The sequence below is a fragment of the Denticeps clupeoides genome, unplaced genomic scaffold (genome assembly GCF_900700375.1).
Source record: "Denticeps clupeoides unplaced genomic scaffold, fDenClu1.1, whole genome shotgun sequence".
In the NCBI taxonomy this organism is placed as follows: Eukaryota; Metazoa; Chordata; class Actinopteri; order Clupeiformes; family Denticipitidae; genus Denticeps; species Denticeps clupeoides.
Window position 1 is genome coordinate 90984 of NW_021630113.1, and position 24809 is coordinate 115792.

The 24809-nt window shown below is 47.4% G+C and overlaps 2 protein-coding genes across 2 annotated transcripts in view; one reads left to right on the forward strand and one right to left on the reverse strand.

The window, feature by feature from the left end:
* LOC114783731 (adenylate kinase isoenzyme 5-like) overlaps positions 1 to 5684 on the reverse strand; it is a 40342-nt gene extending 34658 nt beyond the window's left edge. The window contains exons 1-5 of the mRNA XM_028969244.1: positions 4906 to 5684; positions 4342 to 4528; positions 4031 to 4198; positions 3308 to 3480; positions 269 to 382 (exon numbers count right to left, since the gene is read on the reverse strand). Coding sequence (XP_028825077.1) covers positions 269 to 382; positions 3308 to 3480; positions 4031 to 4198; positions 4342 to 4528; positions 4906 to 4965 — 702 coding nt within the window. The 5' untranslated portion in view covers positions 4966 to 5684. The remainder of the gene's footprint in view (positions 1 to 268; positions 383 to 3307; positions 3481 to 4030; positions 4199 to 4341; positions 4529 to 4905) is intronic.
* A 705-nt stretch (positions 5685 to 6389) lies between these two features.
* LOC114783744 (GPI-anchor transamidase-like) lies at positions 6390 to 23525 on the forward strand. The gene is made up of 11 exons (XM_028969258.1): positions 6390 to 6518; positions 7173 to 7226; positions 7300 to 7391; positions 7463 to 7598; positions 8631 to 8742; positions 8823 to 8919; positions 10016 to 10133; positions 10423 to 10533; positions 12346 to 12521; positions 17989 to 18067; positions 23036 to 23525. The coding sequence occupies exons 1-11, from the start codon at positions 6435 to 6437 to the stop codon at positions 23150 to 23152; spliced, it is 1176 nt and encodes a 391-aa protein (XP_028825091.1). The 5' UTR covers positions 6390 to 6434; the 3' UTR covers positions 23153 to 23525.
* Positions 23526 to 24809: the final 1284 nt, after the last annotated feature.

The following is a 24809-nucleotide window of genomic DNA, read 5'->3' on the forward strand; positions in this document are numbered from 1 at the left end:
GCCACCGCTGCCTGAGCGTTAAATACTAAAAATTAACACATTCATTCTGACTATTTACATTTGCAACATTTACCAGACATCCTTATCCGGAGCGTCTTACAACCAGTAGTGACAGGGACAGTCCCCCCCTGGAGACACTCAGGGTTAAGTGGAGCACGATGGTAGTAAGTGGGGTTTGAACCTGGGACTTTGTGCTCTTCGGGGTTGTAGGCGAGTGCATTACCCACTAGGCCACGATCTATCTATATAATAATGTAAGGACACTGACCTGGTCCTCAAAAGACAGCGCCTGGCCCACGTCTCGAGGAAAGCCGTCGATGACGATGCCGCTGGCGTCAGGGATCTTCATGATTTTCTGCTTGATCTCTGTGATGGTAGTTTCCTGCAGTGAAGGGATGGCGTATTAATGTCATTTGTTTATGACAAATGACATGATGGCAGTGGGGCAGTGGTGGCCTAGCGGTTAAGGAAGCGGCCATGTAATCAGAAGGTTGCCGGTTCGAATCCCGATCCGCCAAGGTGCCACTGAGCAAAGCACCGTCCACTGCTGCCCACTGCTCACCAAGGGTGATGGTTAAATACAAAGGACAAATTTCACTGTGTGCACCGTGTGCTGTGCTGCTATGGATCACAATGACAATCACTTCACTTTCACTTATTGGGGACAGATTCACCAGTAAATAACTCAGAACCTCAGAAGGCTGAGATGATCGTGTGGCATTTTCCGGCCTGATTAAAGGCCACCAGTCTGTGATGGTGCAGATCTGAGGCAGCTTCTCACGTCACAGCTGCCAGAGCTGCTTTTAAAGGTGCATGACAGCAGACTGTTCATCTGCAGATGCTGGTGCTAGACTAAGCAGACTGAATTACATTTAATGAGACTACAGGAAGAGTTTTCAATGATCGGGAGAGCACAACCAGTGTTGACATCTAAAAATATCTTCCCTTCAGTATCTGATGTGGGGGGTCGCTGCTTATTTGTCATCCTGGGCCAGCTGGACGGTTCGGAGCATCTTCTCCTCCAGGGCATGTCAGAGTTTCCATCAACAAAGTGACTCTTAACTCCAGTAGTAATAACTAAAGCAGGCCTCTGACATGCGCTACTTATTGGTATTAGGAAATCTTTTCATTCACATTCTCCGTGTAAAGAGATAAACAAGACGAACTCACCGAGAAATCGAGATGAAGATGCTCAAATGCAGCTTTTAAAATAACACAGACAACAGACGATGCATGGAGCCACATGCTGGTCGTGTGAAGATGTAGATGGTAAGTATTGTAAAGTAGGTCGTCGAAATAAATCTCATAATCGATGCATTGAGATGCAGACGTGGACGATTCTGCATTGATTATTTCATAATGACGTTGTTTTTTTTTCATGATGACGAGATTTTCGTGCCGGTAGAGACTGTGGCAGCCTGATCTGAGTACAGCGTCGCTTCGGGTACGAGTTCAGCCTAATCCACACAGACGTTTGGAATGCCCACTGAACGGCGTACTTTTTTTTGTAGCTACATTCGAATGCCATTTCACTGGTGTTCCTTTGACATTGTTTAGCACTAATCACTGTTTAACGTTCGTTGCGCTTGATGCTGTTTAAAGTTTGTCCTGTTTAACGCTGTTTAACGCTAATCGCTGTTTAAAGTTTGTCCCTGTTTAACGCTCGTCACTGTTTAACAGTCATTGCGCTTGGCACGCCTCTTCTCACCTTGCTGCTCGCATTGAGTTCAAGTCCTTGATGCCGCCTACAGGGCTGTAAATGGAACTGCACCCTCCTATATCAATACACTGCTAGCTAGTGTACACTCCTGCACGCCCTCGCAGATCTGCAAATGAAATGAGACTGAAAATCCCCTCTTCATGGGGTCTCCGATTCCAATCGACTTTGTTCTCCTTTGTTGTCCCTGGCTGGTGGAACAACTTGTCCTGCTCCATTCGACTAGCCGAGACCACCACCACCTTTAAGAAGCAGCTGAAATCCCACTTGTTCAAAAAGTATTTCAGACAAATCTAACACTTACACACGCACATGCGTACACACTGCACAAAATAAATAAAAAAAAAAGTTTTTTTCTTCGTCTAGCACTTAACAATCTCCGAGCATGTTCTTTGCTGACAAGTTAGGCCTTATCAGGGCTCTTAGTTTTTGTAAACTCAAAATCTATAGAAACCAAACGAGAATTGCTGGTGTCTTCCTCCTGTAAGTCGCTTTGGATAAAAGCGTAGGCAAAATAAAGTAAAGTAAAGTAAGTAAAGTAATCGCTGTTTAACGTTCGTTGCACTTGACACTGTTTAATGCAAATCGCTGTTTAAAGTTTGTCGCCGTTTAACGTTTCTTGCTGTTTAACGTTTCTCACTGTTTAACGCTCATCACTGTTTAATGTACGTTGCACTTGACACTGTTTAATGCTAATCGCTGTTTAAAGTTTTTTGCTGTTTAACGTTTCTTGCTGTTTAACGGTTGTGGCTGTTTAACATTCGTTGTGCTTGGCACTGTTTAACGCTAATCGCAGTTTAAAGTTTGTCCCTGTTTAACGCTCGTCACTGTTTAACATTCATTGCTCTTGCCATTGTTTAATGCTAATTGCTGTTTAAAGTTTTTGGCTGTTTAACGTTTCTTGCTGTTTAACGCTAATCGCTGTTTAATGCTCATTGTTTATCATTTGTTGCGCTGTGCACTGTGTAAAGTTTGTCACTGTTTAACGCTCGTCACTGTTTAACGTTTGTTGCACTTGACACTGTTTAATGCTAATTGGTGGCACCAATACTTTTTAACCATAACCACCACTGCCCCAATACTTAGAAAAATACTTATAAATAAATAGATTGTTTTAACATTAAAACAGAAGATGACTTACTCTGTGCTTGAAGTGATGCTCGGAGTGCCTATGGTTGGGGACAACCAAATTCTCTGAATATTTTGTTACAAGTAGCAGACTAACGCCTTTTCAATGTTGGTTGTGTTGCATTTTACCCAGTTACAATGCTGCTCTTTTCTGATTGGCTGTTGTCTAGGCCCTTTATTTTTTTGATTGGCTGGTGAGAGATGCAGAGAAACGTGTGTTTCATACTGTGCCTCCTGATAGGAGATAATAACACCGAGAGGAAATAACGTCAACAAAAATGAAGAGGCACTTTAGTCTAGTTTTATTTTTGGACACCATATTTAGTCTCGTTATTATTCATCAATAATATTATGTGATATATTTTGTTATAGCTATTGTCATATTAGCAGCATTTACATTGTGGCTTGTCTTGTTTCTGTCATTAATGTTCGTGCCGTAAAACAACACTATTCCATTCATACCTGCGGCGCCAGCTCGCCGTTGGTGATTATTTTTGCGATCAGACTCCACTTCCGATTGCTTGTGGCGTTGTGGATCATCTTCTTCCTCAGCAGTTCGCCCACGGACACGTACTCGAAGCCGTAGCGCTCGGCGATTTTCAGGCTCTGGGTGCCTTTGCCGCTGCCTGGGCCTCCTGAAATGCAATTCATTCCAGTCACAAGTCCGGCATGAAAAGCGACGACTTTTAATCATTAATCAGGGAACAAAAGGGTCCAGTGCAGCCGCGGCGGTTCAAATGAATCACAGGAAAACATTCATTCAATCTGTGGCGTGTGACGTTCGAAAAAATTCCAAATTAAAAAGAGGCGCCGCTCACGGCGTGTTAAAAAAGAACAGGTATATTGTGCTCTAATGGAACAGACAAGAGGAGAACGTTCACCTGCGGAGACACCATCACACGACCTGCGTCTGTCACTTCCAGGATCTCTTTTCAAGCAAGGTGAACCTGCGCCCGATGTAACCCATAAAACCAACACGAAATATTTCACATGATCAGCCACAACATTAAGACCACTGGCAGGTGACAATCAGGGACGAACATGTCCGATCCACAGAGGCTGGACCTTCACAGCTCTGCTGGGCTGTTCTGGTGGCATGAGGCGGGTGCCAAGGTGCCATTTTAGGCCGGTGGCTTTCGCGTTGTGGCTGATCAGCGTACACGCACACACCAACAGACACTTTACCGATGAGGAGGACGACTTTAGGCCGGGGCCTGGACGGGTCGAACACCTCGTACTCCTCGATGAGTTCGGCGGTCTCCGACAGGTCCGAGTCGCTCTCGATGGAGAACTGGTTTATGGGGGGGAGGCGGTCGTACCTTCTGTACGGAAAGTTGGGGCTCTCCGGCAACACTGGGGAAGAACAGATTTGTAAACCGTGACCTGCCGTGCCAAACTCTGCACCCAACTTCTGTTTCTATATTTGAAACGATACGTGACCATCTCCCACGACACAGAGTAAGACAGAGGCCACCAGCCACTCCCTTCCCACGCACCGTTTCGGAAAAAGGACCTCCTCGACTGGCCCCCATTCAGAGGGGCCAGGGGCTTCTTCTCCTGCCCCACGAAGGTGTCCCATCTGACTCTGTCTGTGCCGCCCAGCTCCTTCACCCTCTTCAAGCACGTCTCCAGGTAATCGATGGGGTCGTCCGGCCGGTAGTACATCAGCCCCGTCAACAGGCTCTGCAGACACACACACGGACAACCACACAAATAACGAAGGGAATATAACAGGGACGGCTGTCCCCCTGTCGGAGATCACCCCGATTTACTTTCCTTCCATGTTACCTCCTACCCTCTGTAATAAGATGGGTGTACAGACGTACATTGAAATAGTTTCACAGCCTCAGGTGATTTCTTTACAGGATTTACAGGAAATATCTGAGCTGTAGTACAGAAATGAACACGTGCATCTGAAGCAATGGAGTCGGGACTCGTGGTGACAACCTGATTCCGAGTTCACACACACACAGCATCATCTGCCCAGACTGCCTGTGTCCAATAAAACAACTCTCAGCGCTGTCATATGAATTATTAGTAGAAATATCATGGCGTCTCACCTCAAACAGTTGCGGGATCTCTCTTCTTGAGAGGTATTCCTTGGCATCGTTGGTGTTCATCTCCGCGTCTGCAGGTTCTGATTCTCTTCTGGCGATGAGAACTCAGCGCATGCTCGTGTGTCGCGTCTCGGTGCGACTCAGTTCGTGTCAATGCGACTCGGTTCGTGTCAGCGCATCTCAGTCCGTCTCAGTCCGATTCAGTTCGTGTCGGCGCGACTCAGTCCGTCTCGGTGCCACTCAGTTCGTGTCGGTGCGTGTCAGTCCGACTCAGTTCGTGTCGGCGCGACTCAGTCCGTCTCGGTGCGACACAGTTCGTGTCGGTGCGTCTCAGTTCGTCTCAGTGCAACTCAGTTCGTGTCGGTGCGTCTCAGTGCGACTCAGTTCGTCTCAGTTAGTCTCAGTGCGACTCAGTTCGTCTCAGTTAGTCTCAGTGCGACTCAGTTCGTGTCGGTGCGTGTCAGTCCGACTCAGGTCGTGTCGGCGTGACTCAGTCCGTCTCAGTGAGTCTCAGTGCGACTCAGTTCGTGTCGGCGCGTCTCAGTGCGACTCAGTTCGTCTCAGTTAGTCTCAGTGCGACTCAGTTCGTGTCGGCGCGTCTCAGTCCGTCTCAGTGAGACTCGGTGCGACTCAGTTCGTGTCGGTGAGTCTCAGTCCGTCTCAGTGAGACTCGGTGCGACTCAGTTCGTGTCGGTGAGTCTCAGTGCGACTCAGTTCGTGTCGGCGCGTCTCAGTGCGACTCAGTTCGTCTCAGTTAGTCTCAGTGCGACTCAGTTCGTGTCGGCGCGTCTCAGTCCGACTCAGTTCGTCTCAGTGCGACTCAGCGAGTCCTGCGCTCCGCGGACCAGCCCCTCACTGTATGCGCGCCCCGCACTGAATATAAAATAAACTTGCATCGCCTTGCAAATGGAACATTACTCTGAGGTCATTCATGTCTAAAATGCACACCGAGAGAAGGACAGAGATAAATTACAGTCTTTTTCTTGTCTTCAACTCCATCTGGCTGATGTGCTCAGCCATTACCGATTTGTGTGCAACAAGATGGACTTTTCCCTAAAAAACAGTAAAAATAAAACATGGTGACTGCCATTGTCATGTTATTCCAGGTCAGATTTTTTTTCCACGTTGTGTAATATTAAATAAAATACATTAGGCTATAGAATATATTCACTCATACTGGAACTTTATTTGTATGTCTTTATTTTTAGGGATAGTGTTCACCAGGTGCACGAGTATGCTTAAGTCAAGCATAATTCTGGAAATGACTTTACATGCAAGGCACAGAAACTACAATGTGAGCAAATATTACAGTACATTAAAAGTAATCAAAATTAAGATGATTTGAAGGTGCAAAGCCAGTCTTAGGGACAAAGGAAATATCGTGAAAATCATCCATAAAGGACTCTTATTATTTAAAAAAAAATGACGGAATGAGGTCTAGAGCCGGGTGCGGCTCTGGGGACTCTTATTTTGAAACGCGGCTCCGCGATAGCGGAAGTTCGTGAGTCCGAGTGTGTGTCGCCTCCTTAACGATGCTAACCTGCAGTATACTTACAACTTTGGTCCTGTTAATGTTCGTAAATCGGTTACCTGATGTCGAGTCTAACGACGTGAAGGTGAGTTCATTTCCTTTTTTTATGAAACGACAGGAATGGCAGTTATCTAAGTAGCTGGTGAGCTAGCATCACTTAATTTCAATCAGGGCTGGAAACGCGGAAGTAGTTTCTTACCCGGCATCGATGTCACTGACACCAAACTCTCGTAATCCTCTCGTAAAAACGGTTGGAATAAGACCGACTTGACTCATGACTCTGACATGTATTTACCAGACGCCCTCATCCAGAGCGTTTCAGGGACATTGTCCCTCTGGAGACACTCGGGGTACGATGGCAGTAAGTGGGGTTTGAACCTGGGACTCGAACCCACCAGGCAACTGCCAGGCCATGTATGTTAGCGCTGCTTTATATTTATTTCTTTTGTTCTGAAAAGCCATTTTACGATGACGTACGTGTCCCTTCTGTCCCCAGTTGTCTGTGTGTGTCTCCCGTCACCGTCTGGTGGTCGCACGTTTTACTAAAGTTTTACTCCTGATGGAGCAAGATGGCAAATATTATTGCAGTTGTCTGTGCGTCATACGGCTTGGCACAGTCTGTTTGTGATGGCGAGGATTTGCCGGCCACACCCACGCAGTGGCGCCTGAGATCTCGTCGTCTGTTGCATTAGACTTCGTTTTAATCGGCAGGACGTCCGCTTTTCTCCTTCTGCATCAGGCCAGGGCCGAGCGCTTCTTCCGGAGCGACCACACCAACAACTGGGCCGTGCTGGTGAGTGACGTACACCGTTTAAAACATTTTATTCCAGTGTAGCGCACCGGCAGTGATCTGTACGCTTCTCTAGGTTTGCACCTCCAGGTTCTGGTTCAACTATCGCCATGTGGCCAACACGCTCTCCGTCTACAGAAGTGTGAAGAGACTGGGCATCCCAGACAGGTACGTCGCTGCCGGAAGACTCGGCGCCCAGACGCCTCTGGGGTGCATGACGTGTGTCCCTCTCCTTCCAGCCACATTGTCCTGATGCTGGCGGACGACATGGCCTGTAACCACAGAAACCCCAAACCAGCCACGGTGTTCAGCCACAAAAACATGGAGCTGAACGTGTACGGGGACGATGTGGAGGTGGACTACCGGGGATACGAGGCGAGTCGACGCTGCTCTGAATAAAAACACTATCATGTTACAACGATTAGTACATAATTAAAACAATAACCACTCTGTATTCACAGCATTATTATAGCCTGCTGTAATTACAGCATTATTGTAGAGATGGACTCATTAGACCTCTGAAGGCATCTGCTGTGGTCCTGTAAGCTCCTGTAAGGGGTGGTAGTAGCCTAGCGGGTAACACACTCGCCTATGAACCAGAAGACCCAGGTTCAAATCCCACCTACTACCATTGTGTCCCTGAGCAAGACACTTAACCCTGAGTGTCTCCAGGGGGGGGGACTGTCCCTGTAACTACTGATTGTAAGTCGCTCTGGAAAAGGGCGTCTGATAAGTGCTGTAAATTTAAATGTAAGTTCCGGGTGTCCAGACCGTCCCTGAACAATTTCTGCACTGTGACAGGGGACATAATCCCACTCTGTTTAGGTAGGAGGTACGTTTCAGTAAGGAACATCTACATGGATGTTAGACCAAGCTCTCCTAGCAGAATCCCACCGAGTCATCTTCTTCCCATAGTGCATCCCGGTGTCATGTCCAGGTAAATGCTGCATGTGGTTCCAACCACATGGTTCAAAAGACCAGAACACCATCTTCCTTAGCTCCATGGGTCCAGGGTCACCCTGACCATTCTGCAGCTTCACAGCCCCAAACGCAACAAACCGCAAGGCTCTGATTGTTCACCAGACACCAGAACCTGCTTCTCCAGCAGATCGAGATACACCAGCTTTCATCAGATCAGAGCCTGGCCACCCATGACATCGTCACTGCCATCAATCTTCCTTCCTTGGAACACTTTTCTCAAACCAAGAACGTTCTGGAGATGCTATGATCCATCAAAATTTGACATTTTACCCGCTTCTCTCGCAGATAAGCAGATAATCAGTGACTCGTAACGTAACGTTCATCCCTGCAGCCATTCCAGTTTATCAACCTTTGAAGGCTGGTAGAATCGGAAAAATGTCTTTTATAGAATATGGTGATCATGATCATATTTCTCTGTTTGTCCAGGTTACGGTAGAGAACTTCCTCCGCGTTCTGACCGGGCGACTGCCGCCCAGCACCCCACGGTCCAAGCGCCTGCTCTCAGACGACCACAGCAACATCCTCATCTACCTGACCGGTAGGCCGTGTGAGGCGAGCGCACAGGGCAGGCTGACCTCTGACCTTTCGCTTCATTCTGCTGCTCTGTCTGCTCGAAAGGTCACGGTGGGAACGGATTCTTAAAGTTCCAGGATTCGGAGGAGATCAGCAACGTTGAGCTGGCGGACGCGTTCGAGCAGATGTGGCAGAAGAGGAGGTACGTTGGGCATGTTCCACACATCCTGCTGTTGTGCGTCACCGCCTGACTGAACGTTGGTTTCTGAAAGGTCGTGAACCTGACTAGGCTGACCAGGTGACATGTCTGAAAAGGGCTCGCCATGACCCTGGAGAAGACCTTCCTGAACATAGAGCAGTCAGTCAGCTCAAATTAATCACGATTAATCGCGGTTCATAATATAATATTTAAAGGTCTCCGGTCCTTCTTGTCTGGTTCTAGTCTGAATAATTCTACATCAGATGAAGCCTGTGGAAATGGAGTATTCCAAGTTAATTTTCCGTGAGATGCCTCCTGCCTTTAATTGGCTGATGGGTGTAATTAAACCGGAAAGTAAACCAGCGGTGTTTCTCAGACAGTTTATTTCCCACGTCGTGGCCTTCAGCTGCCGGCGGCGTAATTGGTGGCTCGATTGTCCTCTGTTTGGGACTCTCATCGGGTCTGTATCTTCTGTGAACTCCACGGAAACAGGACAGATTGTAATTTATACCACAGAAGAGGCGGCAAGTCGGTTAAAATAAAAATGCCAGGATGGTATTCAGAGGTACACCTGTACGGAGGGATTTACAGTATTCCAGTCGTCAGATTACCAGGGTCTGAACAAGTGTCTGGGTGTCTACAGTCCTGCAGTGGCTAGAAACGGCAATAAGTGTAAAGAGTGTTTTTGTCATTCTGCTTCACCGTTCAGAGAACAGCAGCTCAGATGGTCGCATCTGGAATTTGTCCCCTTATGACCTCATAAGGGGAAAACAGTGGAGGGGATGGTGAAGGGTAGAGAAAAGAGAAGAGTGAGTTAGTGACGAGTTAGCAACAAATGACAGTAAATGGGTGGAGAACTAGGTGGCACTAACTACTGGCACTAATGGCGAGGGGAGTGTTGTATAAAGACTAGACTGCAGAAGTAGTGACCTTGTGTACATGGGGCACAGCCAGTAAGCCTTCTCCCAGAGAACCAAGGGAGTCTGGTGGGTTACGAGGGACTAGTAGGTTACCAAGAAAAACTGGAGCAAGACCATGCAAAGCTTTATAGGTGATCACTCAGATGAATTAATCACTCATCTGTCATTCCTCCTCTCAGGTACAACGAGCTCCTCTTCATCATCGACACCTGCCAGGGCGCCTCCATGTACGAGAGGTTCTACTCCCCAAATCTGATGGCCCTGGCCAGCAGTCAGGTTGGAGAGGACTCGCTGTCGGTAAGCAGCGGCCGTGGTGGTAGTAGCCTAGTGGTTAAGACGCTCGCCTGTGAACCAGAAGACCCAGGTTCAAATCCCTCTTACTACCATTGTGTCCCTGAGCAAGACACTTAACACTAAGTTGCTCCAGGGAGACTGTCCCTGTAACTACTGATTGTAAGTCGCTCTGGATAAGGGCGTCTGGTAAATGCTGTAAATGTAAATGGATGAGGGTGGGATTTCGTAATGACCTTGTTTTATCTGTCAGTTTGTGATAATTGACCCAATGAATGAATATGTTTCTCTGTAGCATCAGCCAGACCTGGCTATTGGAGTCCACCTGATGGACCGGTACACCTTCTACCTGCTGGAGTTCCTGGAGGACATCCACCCTGCCAGCCAGGCCAACATGAATGACTTGGTAAGAAGGTTTTGTGCTCCGTTTCATTGTTGTACTTACCCTCAGACAACAGTGAGAGGAGCAGTTTTTAGTACTATAACCACACACCCACACACACACACACACACACACAGATGAAAGCTCAGGTTGTAGGGACTGGGTGACCACCAGAAACAGAATGGCTAATGTGGCTGTAGGTCACAGGCGTTTGAAAGGGACAGGCGGTGGACCTTTACGCCGCAGGCACAGCGGAGGCTGCTGCTCAGCCGTTCCGTTTATCTTCTGCCCGGGGGACTCGCTTCCTTTTCTTTTATCTGCTGCCCGGGGGTCTCGGCCCCTCAGCCTCTGGCTCAGCTGCTCTGTGTTGAGCGTCACTTGCAGAACTTCAGAGAGGATCCTTGTTGTGCAGCGTTTTTATTCATTTTAACCTGTACTTTAACATCCTCCGCCAACTGTTCTTTAGGATTACCATCAATATTACGGATTTTCTCCTGGGGGCTTTATCCTCGTATGAAAGAAGCCAGAGGCACGCAGGTCAAATTAAAACCCACAACTGTCCATTAGAGTGGACAGCTGGCCAGTGTTTGTCCTTAATCCTCTCATACCCGCTACAGCTGCATGTACCTTTTACATCATAATCCTGGAGTAAACCATCAGACCTCCTTATCCAGAGCGCCTTACAGTCAGTAGTGACGGGGACAGTCCCCCTGGTCAAGTGTCCTGCTCAGGAACACGACTGTCTGGTCTTCTGGTTCAGAGGCAATTAGGCTACTACCACCCATCCTTAACACAAGTAATCTTCAGTAAAAGTATGAGGCCTGTCAATTGAATTGAAATGTGTGATTTAGTTCAATTTTTAAAAAAGAATTAGTTGAGAATTAATCATAATTAATAAAATTTCTTTAGACTAGAGGTTACTTAACTCTTAAACAGCAACGTGCATTAAGGCAGAAATAAACTTGCTGTGAACTACGTACGAGTGTACGTACCGAGTTTTGTGCACGTACTCAAACACGGAACGTATATGGAGATATAATACCTGCGTAATTTTATAGTGCCAGTGTTGCAAGATCTGCACTCAACAGTCAAGAGGTCCACGTTTGAGGACCTCTGTTGGTTGAGCAAGTTGGTTTGGTTTGCGACCTCAACACTAACCCCTTGTGGTAAGGAGTACACACTACAGATGCACAGAACAAGTATATCAGCACAAACGTTATTAACGCAACTGTGTACGGATACGCATATCACAGCGAGTATATTTCTGCCGATATGCGTTAAACAGCGGCGGGTGAATGGCAGTGAAACACCCATCGAACGCAGCTACAAATGCGTATGTTGTTCTGAGGGCTGCATTAATGTTTTATTTTTATTAAAAATAAAGAATGTGTGAATCACAACAATTAACACATTGATTTTGACAATATGCACACAATCAAATGAAATGCTGTTTCAATTTCAACTCTTATTTTGGTAACGATAATGAAGGAGGAACTTCATCCCCGTCCCCGCTGGACTGAGGCTCTTCACATCGCTGAGCTTCATCTTTTAGTGATTTAGTGAGTTCTCCACGTGCTCTGAAATGTACGAGTGTGTGTGCTGACATGGCGGAAGGGCAGTGACCTCCTGGTCCTGGAATAGCTCAGCAGTGGCTGCATGTGGAGGGAACCGATTGAGCCCGCGGCGGAATTGTCCTGTTTAGCCCATTGCGCCTCACGCCACAAGATGTGTACAGTATGAGCATTGCCGTGGGTACATGGCATCATCAGCGTGTCACCTGAGCATTGTCCCCTCTCAGATGGGGACCTTTTTAGTGACTCTTGTTCTGTGTTGCAGTTTAAAGTCTGCCCCAAAAGCCAGTGTGTGTCTACACCGGGCCACCGTACCGACCTGTTCCAGAGGGACCCGGGCAGCGTCCTGATCACCGACTTCTTTGGCAGTGTCCGCAAGGTGGAGATCACCATGGAAACCATCAATCTGACTGTGCCCGGAATCCCGTTAGAGCAAGAGAAGTGAGTATAAATTTACAGTCACTTACGTATAAGTTTACAGTCATTTACAGTCACAGGGTCATGTGACCAGCTGCTGCTGAATGATGTTGCTTAGCAATGATTGTATTAGAGATGAGAAGATAAATCTGATCCACTGAACACTGGACCATTCAGCACCATAAAGCGAGTACTCAACTTCTCAATTTAGTGGAAACATCCTCAAATTCGATTTTCCTCAGTAAGTTGAGAGTGTTTGAACGTTGTCATCATCGTCATTCAGGGTCGGTTTCTGTAGAAGGTGAAGTTGTATATATATTTCTTTTTAATTTTGGCCAACCTGACTGGTGGGGCGGTGGTGGCCTAGCGGTTAAGGAAGTGGCCCCATAATCAGAAGGTTGCCGATACGCCAAGGTGCCACTGAGGTCCCCTTGATGAAGGTACCGTCCCCACACTTTGCTCCCCGGGCGCCTGTCATGGTGCCCACTGTCACCAAGGCTGGTGGTTAAATACAGAGGACATGTTTCACCGTATGCTGCAGTGTCTCAATCACTTCACTTTCATGCTTTGTGATTGTTATGGGTCATTTATACATTTTTTTACGTAAATTTTCATGGTCAAAGTTTGTTTCCCACACCTCAGACTTTGCTTTCGTAATCGTCAGAAGCCAATGTCAGATTCACCGCCGCAACTTCCATTTTAGCACTAATCACCTGACACGTCACCGAACCGTGCATTTAATAGAAATTAACCTCTGAAAAAGCATAATGCGTCTGTAAAACACATTACGAGCAGGGATAAAAGTCCTGGTCCAGTGTCTCCTCTCCCCGCTGATAATCAGACCGAGATGAAAATCAAGTTCAAGCCATTAAAACACTCACACTTTTCATTTAGATTTTCCTTTTATTACTTTTTTTTTTTTTTTTTTTTTTTTTTTCAGCTCAGTGAGGCACTTTAAGCACCAACACATTTTCAGTAAGTTACCTTTCTTGGATAATTGCGCTTCAGATAAAGAACTTAGGCAGTATTGACTTGTAACAAAGTTACCAATGTAAAAAGGAAAGTGTGAACCGGTAAAACTGCGGTATTAAATGCGATATCATCACTTTTGTGCTGGTGCACTAGTACAACCCGTGCAAAAAGTTAGTCTAGAGCCCTGTTTAGACACCACGTCACGCGTCTGCAGGCTCGGTTGTGGCCTTCAGACATCCACCCAGGTACACATGCAACATTTCTATGGATTTTATTTTAGGTTTATTTAGCTAATTATCTTTCTATTTATTGTATTGCTTATTTTTTCTAATTCAATTCTGGTTGCAGTTTTGATTAAAAAAATTGTCTACAGCTCATTCTATTAAAATATGCGAGAAAACCATCTAATGAATTAAAATAGTTAATAAGTGTGAATAAGTAAGGCCATGAGTGTGAATGGCTTTGAACATGTTGCATCACCAGCGTCTGACCACGGGGTGGTGCTGCCGTGTCTTCCCTGCTCGTCTCTCCACAGCTGGTTTCGGTGCATGATGTCTGTCAGGGTAAGCAGAATAAATCCCTCATGACTTCAGGTCACTGCCAGGGCCACGGACTCACATCTTCTGGAGACCTCTTTCACTTAATGAAGTACTGTTGACAGTCAGGAGATGTTCGTCTGAAATTGGTGACCTGCTGTTCTACCACAGAGTGTCAAATGTACCATTTCAATATTTTATATTTTCGATTAAAAAAGAAAAATGGCCACAATCGCATCCTGGGGCAGTCGTGGCCTGGAGGTTAAGGAAGCGGACCCGTAATCAGAAAGTGAAAGGCCATAATGTTAGAAAGCAGGTAAACATGGCCGCCACAGTGAGGGAAGCCGTATCGAGGGTTTTACAATCATGGTGACAACCACGTTCACCCAGATACACGTCAAACACTTATTCCACTTATTTGTAGTCCATTCAGTTTTGTTTTTTTTTGTATTGGTTTAAATTCGCTTTCTTGTTATAAAATAAAAGTGAAGTGATTTGTCATTGTGAGACACTGCAGCACAGCACACAGTGACACGGTGAAATTTGTCGTCTGCTTTTAACATTCACCCTTGGTGAGCAGTGGGCAGCCATGACAGGCGAACCACCAATGCAAGAAGGTTGCCGCTTCGAATAGTCATCCGCCAAGGTGCCGCTGAGGTGCCACTGAGCAAAGCACCGTCCCCACACACTGCTCCCCGGGCGCCTGTCATGGCTGCCCACTGCCCACCGCTGGTCCTACAGAAATCAGACATCAAGTGTCTCTTCTCTCATTTCTTCAAGTCATTGAGCGCTGTGTCTACAATCAGCCATCACTTCACCTGTCTCAGAACAACCTCCCAGGTCTGGCTTCAGAGCAGGTCATTCTACAGCGACAGTCCTTCTGGCTGTTTCTGAGAAGCTACATGTTGCCAGATCAGCAAAACTCTCATCGGTTCTTATTCTCCTCGACCTCTCCACAATCAATCCACTCTGAGGAGGCTCGGAATTCAGGGCTCCGCATGGCTTTGTTTTCTTCCTACCTTGATGAGCGGTCATACCAAGTGACTTGGAAAGAATCCACGTCTGCTTCACGCAGACTCTCCACTGGCGTCCCTCATTGCTCAGTACTCGGTCCTCTCCTTTTTCTCCCTCTACATGAGATCACCTGGTGAGGTCATTTCCTCACATGGGTTATCCTACCGCTGCTATGCCGACGACACACAACTCCTCTTCTTTTTTTTCCTCCCTCAGTTGTACATGCCGCTCAATTCTCTGCACGTCTAACTGACATTTCATCTCAGCGCCCTTTATCTACAACTCAGTCACACCCAAAATGGAATGAACTTCCCTTCGAGGTCAGAACAGCACAGTCGATGAGTTTTTCAAACAGGAGACCTTCCCCTTTAGAGAATACTTTTAACTTTCTTATAGTCTGACTTATTTAAGGCAAACTATAACCCAGTGAGTAAAATGACTGTATTCATGGTTTGAGTCCTAGCGAAGCAGAACTGATTACTTAATTGCCTCGTTGATGGTAACATGAAAGCACGTTGTAATTCGCTCTGGATAAGGGTGTCTGCCAAATGTCCCGTTCCGCTTACCCGCTCACTTCTTAGTGCGCCGAGGTAATAAAGGTGGTTTGTGACTTTGATTTTCTATGTAAATTTTTATTTAAAACTGAATTAATCTTTAGTGTTGACGTAGGCATGTGAGTGATGGACAGAGTGATGTCCTCAGACTGAGGAAGCTGAACGACTTCTGGGTTGCCAGTTGTGTTCTTAAACCGCACAGATAATCCGAGCTGCTTTTCCACTAATTAGCATGCGTAATGAGGATCTCCCGGGCAGCTGCAGTGAATATAGCGCGCTTAGTTACCCCCACATTGTCTTTCGCTTATGCTGTATTACTGGTGAGTTACCGTGGACCGACCCACCCCGTCTGCTGACCACTGGAAACACTTAATCCTCTGAAATCGATGTTTGTCGTTCACGTGTCCTCGCGTTTGTGTGAAATTGCATGCCCTCTAAAACATTTTTTACCCTTTGACCTTCCCTTCTCCTGAAACAGAGGTTAAATGAACGGTTCTCCTACAGCCAGAACTGGCGATCCAGGCCGTGTGACCATGGTGGGGTTTAAATGCACGGTCAGTGTGGATTTGTCCTGGGTTTTACGCGCCTTCCCTAATTTCCCATCCTGCCGTGCTCCTCGCGGTCTCAGCGGCGGCGCCGCAGGGCTCCATTAAGTAAATTGGGTTTTATGTGGAAGTCTTATTTTTTTTGAATGGACTCCCCACTGGCTGTATTGTGTCTTCTGCTGAGGGCGTTTATGAGATTGCCTGGCCCTGCTGAGGGTGAAGATGGCGCTCGCTCTATAATTAAACGTCAGGAGAAGTGAAACGCCACAACGCGTCCACCAAGGGGAGGAACTCGCAGTCTGCACGGATGCAGCCGGAGTTGTGTTCTGTACGCCGCCCGGTAGCAGATTTATGTTCTTAGTGTGAAATGGGGTGGAGTGCAGAGGAGAAGCAGCATGCGGGTCGAACCACGGATTTTTGAACCCTCTGTGGCGATCATCTGATCTTCCAGATGCCGATCACCACTTCAGCGCGTCATCGCTTCAGTCCGACGTGACGTTCGGTTATTTTATCTGGAAACGGATCCCTCCGGACGGGGATTGATGATCGGGTTCCTGGAAGTCGCTGGGTCAGGGTAGCTGTGGTGAGGGCAGAACCCTGTCTGACACTTGGGCCTCAGGGACGCTGAGCTTTTTAATAAACAAACCGAGAATATGAGATCAAATACGAATTTATTACGCACACGTATGGTTCTGCTGTATCTTGTCACTCATTGTGAACGTGCGAGTGCACTTTTACGGCTCGTTACGACTCATTACGACTCTTTCCCCCACACACAGTACTCTTAAACATTATAGCAAGCATTAGTCTTTAACTAATTATTTACATTAATTGTGTGCTAAATGTGTAATTATTAATAAAATGTGAAAAATTCTCCACAGTGGTGTTTTAATATTCTATATTTCTATGCTGTGAAAATCCCTCCATTTTGGGTAGTAGTGGCCTAGTGTGTAACACACTCTCCTGCGAACCAGAAGACCCAGGTTCAAATCCCGCTTACTACCATTGTGTCCCTGAACAAGACACTTAACCCTGAGTGTCCCCAGGGGGGTGACTGTCCCTGTAACTACTGACTGTAAGTCGCTCTGGGTAAGGGCGTCTGGTAAATGCTGTAAATGTAAATGACTTGTAGGCGTTGGGTAATGGCTGGGAAACGGTGAACATTTCATTTCTGGTTCATGTTTGTCCAACTGTTGGCTGACGCATGACATGAAACAGATGTGTTAATATTTCATGTCATATTATTAAATAATCTTTGCCATCATTCATTCTTGGGACTCTGTTCCTTCCACCCGGACTGAAACATTTGGTATTTATTTGGTTACACGTACAGCTGCTCTGAGATGCTGATTCGCCTGCTGGGGTTTTCTCCCTCTCCACCTTCAGATCCCTCTAAAGTGACCTATCAATCACTTTCCTCAAAGGAAATTTGAAAAGGTCTTTCTTCTTCTGCTGCTTCCTTTTGAATTGATTTCTGCCTCTGCGGTCGGCTGAGTATCTGGCTGGAGGTGAATCTCCACCCGTGGTGGTGCCGCCGGTGTAGATGATCTCTCTCCACGTCTCCCGTCACTAGTCAGCGTGGAGACGTGACGTCACGGCCGGAACTTTGATGTCGGTTGTAAATATCTATTATTAGCAGCAGGTAACGGTGACTTTGTGGGCCATTTTTGATGCATCATCTGTGCCGCTTCTCCGGAGGTCTGTTGCTCTTTCGGAGATGAAACGTGGTTGGGCGGAGCTCGCGTCAGATCTCCATCCATGCAAGTGACCCAGCTGGGGCACAGAGCGTGGGCGCTTCTGTCACTTCGGGCCCCCTGTATGATTTCTGTAACCCCGGGGCCCTGAGCTCTGCTCTTTCTCTCTGTTCCAGGCGATTCGGAGGCGAGCCGCATACTGAGACAGCGCTGGCATACGTCGACCAGCTGCCCGTGGCCCAGATTATCCATCAGGTGAGCAGCTGGTAGAAATGGGACTGTAGTCTCTCGCCTTTGTGCCGTATGTTGGCGAGAGGTGCTGCTGGTTCCATTTCCACGGCAATCGAGTCGTCTTTATATAAATGTGTGAGAATTAAATCCGATTGAGATTCAAATGTGAACAAAGCAAGTCCATAATGTAGCTTCGCCGCCTGTGTTACGTCCTGGTCTAGACAGGAAAGCGAGAGGGAAACGCTACGAACACGAAGCAGTCAGGCCGCCAAGAAGCGCAGGCTAGACGCGTATTTCCCACGCCATCTTTAAAAGTCCCCCTCCGACTGGAGCGCGAATCTGCGTCAGGCATGGGAGGAGTTCCATTACAGGCTCCTCCTACAAAACGAAAGCACAAACTAGACAATGTGAAAGTCGAGTCACGGCAACTGGACCTTCTTTCTTTAATTTAGAGGCGTTTCATTCTGCATCCGCAGAACGTTTAATGACTCAACCTTCAGACAAGTTCACCTGGATGACTGAGAATCTTCACATGACCACGGGACGTAACACCCCAGCACGTGTTGATTAACGCAATTTCCATATTTCTAAAGGTCTGCGACAGCATGTCCGCTAAAACATTATACTTGGTTTCCATAATACTTTGATTCGAGTTCTTCATACAGATCAAAAAACCAGAGGACCGGGAGGGCTAGAGCTTCTTTCTCTGAGGCCGCGCTGCCACGAAGCACGTCTGAGAAGTGATAAAATCCAGACATCCCTAAAAAAAAAAAAAAAAAAAAAAGGCGCAATTCCCGTTTCGAAGTGGGGACAGGAAAATTCAGGAGAGCCTGAACTTTGGCCTCCACAGGCAGATCTTCACCCATTTTCCTTTCCTAAGTAGGAATTCACATTTTGCGAGATTGAGCAACGCATCCCGAAGGCACTTCAATGGACTTTTTAATGTCTCAATGTGCTGGGTCCAGGTGGATTATATCATCATCTAGATAAGCTTCTCAGCAGGGGACTTTACATATTAAGGGTGGAAGGTAGCAGGAGCATGTACAGCATAAAGTTATCAGGTGGAACAAAGGCGGAGATCTCAGTCAACAGGACCTGCCAATAACCCTGCTGGGGGTCCAATTTCGTGTCCACTCGGGCTGCACCAACCTTGTCTACGCAGTCCTCCATCCAAGGTAGCGGAAATGAATCTGGTTTAGTCACCGCGTTAACCTTTCTGTAGTCAGTACAGAACCCAGAGGTCCCATCAGGCTTAGGGACCAGTAGGCATGGACGTTCTCCAACAAGTAGGTCACCTCAGACTGCATCACTGCCTGATGGGAGCATGAGCGTCAACGTCATGTCGCATGACAGACGTTCCTTCAGGGGGTGTCGGAGAACAAAGCAGACAGAGTTTGATAAAGACAAGTGAGACAGATGAGCTTCTCACACGGTCCCTCCTCGCCCGGGGAGTAAGTAACAGGGACAGAAACTGATGCTGCAGACACAGCAGGATCTCCCCGTTCATCAGCTTTGTCCTGCACCACTACATGCTCTCTCAACGTAGCATGTTACCCTTTCTAAAAAGGTTGTATTCCCTCCCAAAGCGGGAGGGAAACGAACGTTTTTAACTATTTAAAAAACACGTACGTACGTTTAACGTATGTCTCACATATTTCCACCTTCTCGGCGGACCCACGGCATCTTTAAAAGTCCCACTTCGACTGGAGCACGAATCGGCGTCAGGCATGGGAGGAGTTCCATTACAGGCTCGTCCTACAAAAAGGAAAACACAAACGAGACAGAGAACACAGACAGAACATCACATGACCACGGGACGTATCAGGTGAACTTGGAAGTGTGGCGTGGCAGGTCCAAGTTTAAATGTTACTTACAATTAGTCACGTTTTCAATCATAATATGTCTGCAAGTATTGCAAGACTAGTATTGAGTATTGTATTGAGTTACACGTTGAGTGCGTTCCTAGTGTTGATTTTATAGTATGATGCCATAAAAGACCCGCCTGCTGGATCACATGATAGGTGAACACAGGAGAACCTGCTGTGGATGGCAGCACCATGACTGGACTGGAAAACGGGTCAGAGCAGAACTGCAGGCTGAGTTCTGGTTGATCAGGTGGTCCAGGTCAGGAGAAGGGCAGAAACATGCCTGGCGAGAAGAACCCAGTCTTTACAGGACAAGAGAGAACATCAAGAACTGTGTGTGTGTGTGTGTGTGTGTGTGTGTGTGTGTGTGTGACATTAATTGAGGGCAGAAGAACGCTCAAGGCATTCTGGTGACTGGTGAACTTTCTGATGTCATCAGCTGTGGGCATCTCTGGAGCAGATGAGCTGAGGGTCAGTGAGGACTTCACTTCCACCGATTCTCTGATCATCTAACATGAAGCCCAGGAAGCCCTTCCTGTTGGGCTCTTGTGCCTGCTAATAATAATACTGATAATGATAATAAACCTAATAGTATGATCTGGTAGAGGATTTACATCCTTCTGCTGTCTGAAAATGTAAAAAGCCTTCACAACCTCATTATTAATATTATTATTAATATTATTATTATATATTAAAGTATTGTCCGTTTGAAAGCTCATGTTTGTTGCAGGATCAGGGCTGAACGATATATCGAAATCACGATTTTGCACGCGAACAGGCTTGTTTGTCTTTAGACAGTCAGGGAGTGAGAGTCTGGAGCTTTGGTGACCCCCCTGGAGCTTTGGTGGGGCGCTGGGCCTGCTGGCAGTTGGGGGCGCGAGTGTGGAGAGACGTCACCGCTGTGCTGTATGCGGTAAATAGAATTTTTGTAAATATCATTAAGCCGTGTGTAGGATCTTATTAAAGATGAATGAACATGGCTCATTTTGGACTTGTGAAGGTGCAGACCTGGTGTCCAGAACCCATCTTCTCATATTCATTATCAAAGGAAACGCCTGGAAGTTTCATGAAAGGGAAATTAAAAAGCCGGCAGCGTAATGAAGCTGCTGCGGGGGCAGGACGGTTCGACGAATACGATCTCGGGACGATGTTTAAACTGGTGTGACGACACAAATTCTGTTTCAAAACCTCACAAATATACAATAAATATGAACTTTAAACACACAAAGAGGAAGAGCTGAAGTGATGAAGCTGCTGTTAGTTACTCTACACCAGCAGGTGGACCAGGGACCTTCTGATCTAATGCTGCACTTCACGCCCCTGATTGAAAGCCCTACAGTGCACCAGGTGCGTCTCCATAGCAACGGACGGCCCTCCCTGTCTCAGGCGCGGCGGCGTGCTGTACGTTCGCTCGCCTCGTTTCATCTCAGACGCCGGGTCAGGGTGGGCAAGGACCTGCTGGTTATAACTGACTTTCTGAGAAGAGTTGACACACACGTGCGCACACTCACTCACTCACACACTCACGGGCCAGTGGTGGCCTAGTGGTTAAGGAAGCGGCCCCGTAATAAGAAGGTTGCTGGTTTGAATCCCGATCCGCCAAGGCGCCACTGAGGTGCCACTGAACAAAAGCACCGTCCCCACACACTGCTCGCTGAGGGTGATGGGTTAAATGCAGAGGACAAATTTCACTGTGCGCACAATGTGCTGTGCCGCTGTGTATCACAATCACTGTGACAATCACTTCAGTCCTGTTTTCTTTGTACATTTAGGTTTAGTCCTCAGTGGGTGGTGTGTGTGTGTGTGTGTGTGTGTGTGTGTGGGGGGGGGGGGGGTGACAGAAGGTTGGAGATGAAGATTGAAGGCTGTCTGCTCTGCTGGGCTTCATCGGAGTTGATTTCTGTCAGAAAACATCAGTCAGCAGCTCATACTGCAGGACACACACACACACACACTCAACACATACGCACACACTACACATACACATGCATGAAAACACATAAATTAAAATGTCAGAGAACATTTCATGCAGATTATTCTTTGACATGGACACACACCACGTCTCACACAGCTGCCAGACCCTTACAAACCTTTGTATGTGTGTGTGATTGTGTTGTCTACCTTCGTTCCTTAGTTCCCTAATATGGATCAGATTCTTCATAATCACAGGCCTGCAGCTCAACTCTGTATCCAGGCCCTGTGTGTGTGTGTGTGTGTGTGTGTGTGTGTGTGTGTGTGTGTGTGTGTGTGTGTGTGTTGGAGGGCAGCTCCCATCTGCCGTTGATATCTGGGTCAGTGCCAGACACTCTGCAGTGAAAAAAACACATTAAACTGCTCCATCATGTCCACCTGAGCTGCATAGAAATCCTGCAAAGTACCTCCACCCAAAAACCACCCTGAACCACCACCTGCCTCCTCCACCCAAAAACCACCCTCCATCAAAACCTCTCTCCTCCTCCACCCAAAAACCACCCTCCACCACCACCCGCCTCCTCCACCCAAAAACCACCCTGCACCACCTCCACCCAAAAACCACCCTCTCCACCCGCCTCCTCCACCCCAAAACCACCCTGCACCACCAGATGCCTCCTCCACCCAAAAAACACCCTCTCCACCCACCTCCTCCACCCAAAACCACCCTGCACCACCACCTGCCTCCTCCACCCAAAAACCACCTTCTCCACCTGCCTCCTCCACCCAAAAACCACCCTGCACCACCACCACTCGCCTCCTCCACCCAAAAACCACCCCGCACCACCACCACTCGCCTCCTCCACCCAAAAACCACCCCGCACCACCACCACTCGCCTCCTCCACCCAAAAACCACCCCGCACCACCACCACTCGCCTCCTCCACCCAAAAACCACCCTGCACCACCACCTGCCTCCTCCACCCAAAACCACTCTGCACCACCATCACCCGCCTCCACCCAGAGAATTTTTTTTTTTCTTTTTGAGATGGCGGTCTTTCTTTGCATTACAATATTCTGGAGCTCATTAGCATATAAATGTGACTGGTTCTGCATGTTTAATTTAAAACCGTAATATCCAAACACAACATGATGATGTGGTGGTCGTGTGTGTGTGTGTGTGTGTGTGTGTGTGTGTGTGTGTGTATACTCTGCAGAAACCCAAGCAGAAGGACTGGCACCCGCCAGACGGATTCATCCTGGGCCTGTGGACCCTCATCCTTCTGGTCTTCTTCAGGACCTACGGCATCAAGCACCTGAAGCACATCTTTTAACAGCGCCCCCCAGCGCCATTTGGTCCTCAACTGTGATGATGTTGGTATTATGCTGCAGTGACTGTCATTGCATGGGCGTAAATTCGCTGAGCTGCTGGTGGAGCATCATGGGGGACGTTTAAATGCCACGAGTGCCGTGGGCTAACAAGTCATCTGTAAAAACAGTCACGTGGTGTTTACTCTGTTAATAATGCAGCCATGGACGCCTGCGTTCACACCCTCATCATCAGAGGAGGCTCTTCTCCTGCCTCGAAAGGTGAGAACATCAGACATCACAAACATCACAAACGCTGGTGAATTTATATATTAACTATGCTCACTTGTAATTTATTCAGAATTTTCTTTTCTTATTTAATAAATTCATTTGACATCACCGATGACTATGGTTGATTAATGAAGAGTGTTGGTGCATATTTAATAAAAAAATAAAAGGTTCGAGGTTGATGTGGGTGGGAGGTGAAGGCCTGGCGGCCATGACTGATCGCCCCCCCTCCTCCCACCCATTAACTGGAGCTGGCTGGTGGATGGATGGGCTTTTAGGTGGGGCGTGACATGCCAGCCTCCGCACCATTAGAATTCCTCATGGCTGAAGCCAGACGGCGCCTCCATCACCAGCTCTATGCGCATTAACACCTTGGTTTGTTTTCAGATCTCTGCCTACAGACGCGAATAACGGCATAATAGATATAAATTACTGCACCGCCAGCAGCAGAAGATCTTTTTTTTTATCACCGGTCAGCATTCCATCCTATTGCAATGTTCTGCAATGCAGGTTTTTTTAGGGAACCTATGACCCAGTGAGCTGGTTTCATAATTTAAAAGCTAATTAACATGAAAGCATCGTCACTGTTTTTAGGAGGATTTAAGTCGCTCCGTCACCATCGGCTGCTGTTCCGGTTTGGGGCGGATTTAGAACTCTACCCCCTCCCCGTTCTGCCCTGGGGATTAAAATGGCTGCTAATAATAAGACCAGAATTCCCGTCTGAGGTCATTAGATGATGATCAAAGACCCCAAAAAACAGAAGATCAGGTATCTTACAATCATCTTCTTCCTGGACGTGACCACTAATGCCAGAATAGAAATTTCTGCCATTTGGAATGACGCAGACATTCATTCACTAGCTGAGAAGAGCGCGGTGATGGACGTCAATCAATATGTCCAGACTGTGTGTGGTGAAGGTGGTACAAACCGAACACATAACATCTCAGCCACAAAGAAAAGAAAATGTTCTTTTAGTAGAGAATAGGCCAAAGAGACGGTCGTCTTCCTCAGTGGTGGCATAGCGTTTCAGGAAACGGACTCATAATTGAAGGTTGCCGGTTCGAATCCCAACCCGCCAAGGTGGTCCCCTTGATGAAGGTACCGTCCCCACACGCTGCAATCCCCCGGTGCCAGTGATGGTGCCCACTGCTCACCAAGGATGATGGTTAAAAACAGAGGACAGGTTTCACTGTGTCACCGTGTGCTGTGCTGCCGTGTCTCACAGTGACAATCACTTCACTTTCATGATCACTTCTGAAAGGTGCAGCGCCCCTGCTGGCTGGCTGGCTGCAGGCGGACGTGTGCGAAGTGATGAATCCATGTTCTCTGGTCAAACGGACATTTCTACACAGTGTGTGTATAACCGTCTGATTCCACCTGCCATTCAGCGCTGGC

What these genes read in the sequence shown, in the direction of transcription:
- LOC114783744 (XM_028969258.1), top strand. Translation starts at nt 6,435, where the DNA reads ATGCTAACCTGCAGTATACTTACAACTTTGGTCCTGTTAATGTTCGTA. An exon ending in AGACTGGGCATCCCAGACAG is followed by an intron (nt 7,392 to 7,462) that starts GTACGTCGCTGC and finishes CTCTCCTTCCAG; the next exon opens with CCACATTGTCCTGATGCTGG. An exon ending in CAGATGTGGCAGAAGAGGAG is followed by an intron (nt 8,920 to 10,015) that starts GTACGTTGGGCA and finishes TCCTCCTCTCAG; the next exon opens with GTACAACGAGCTCCTCTTCA.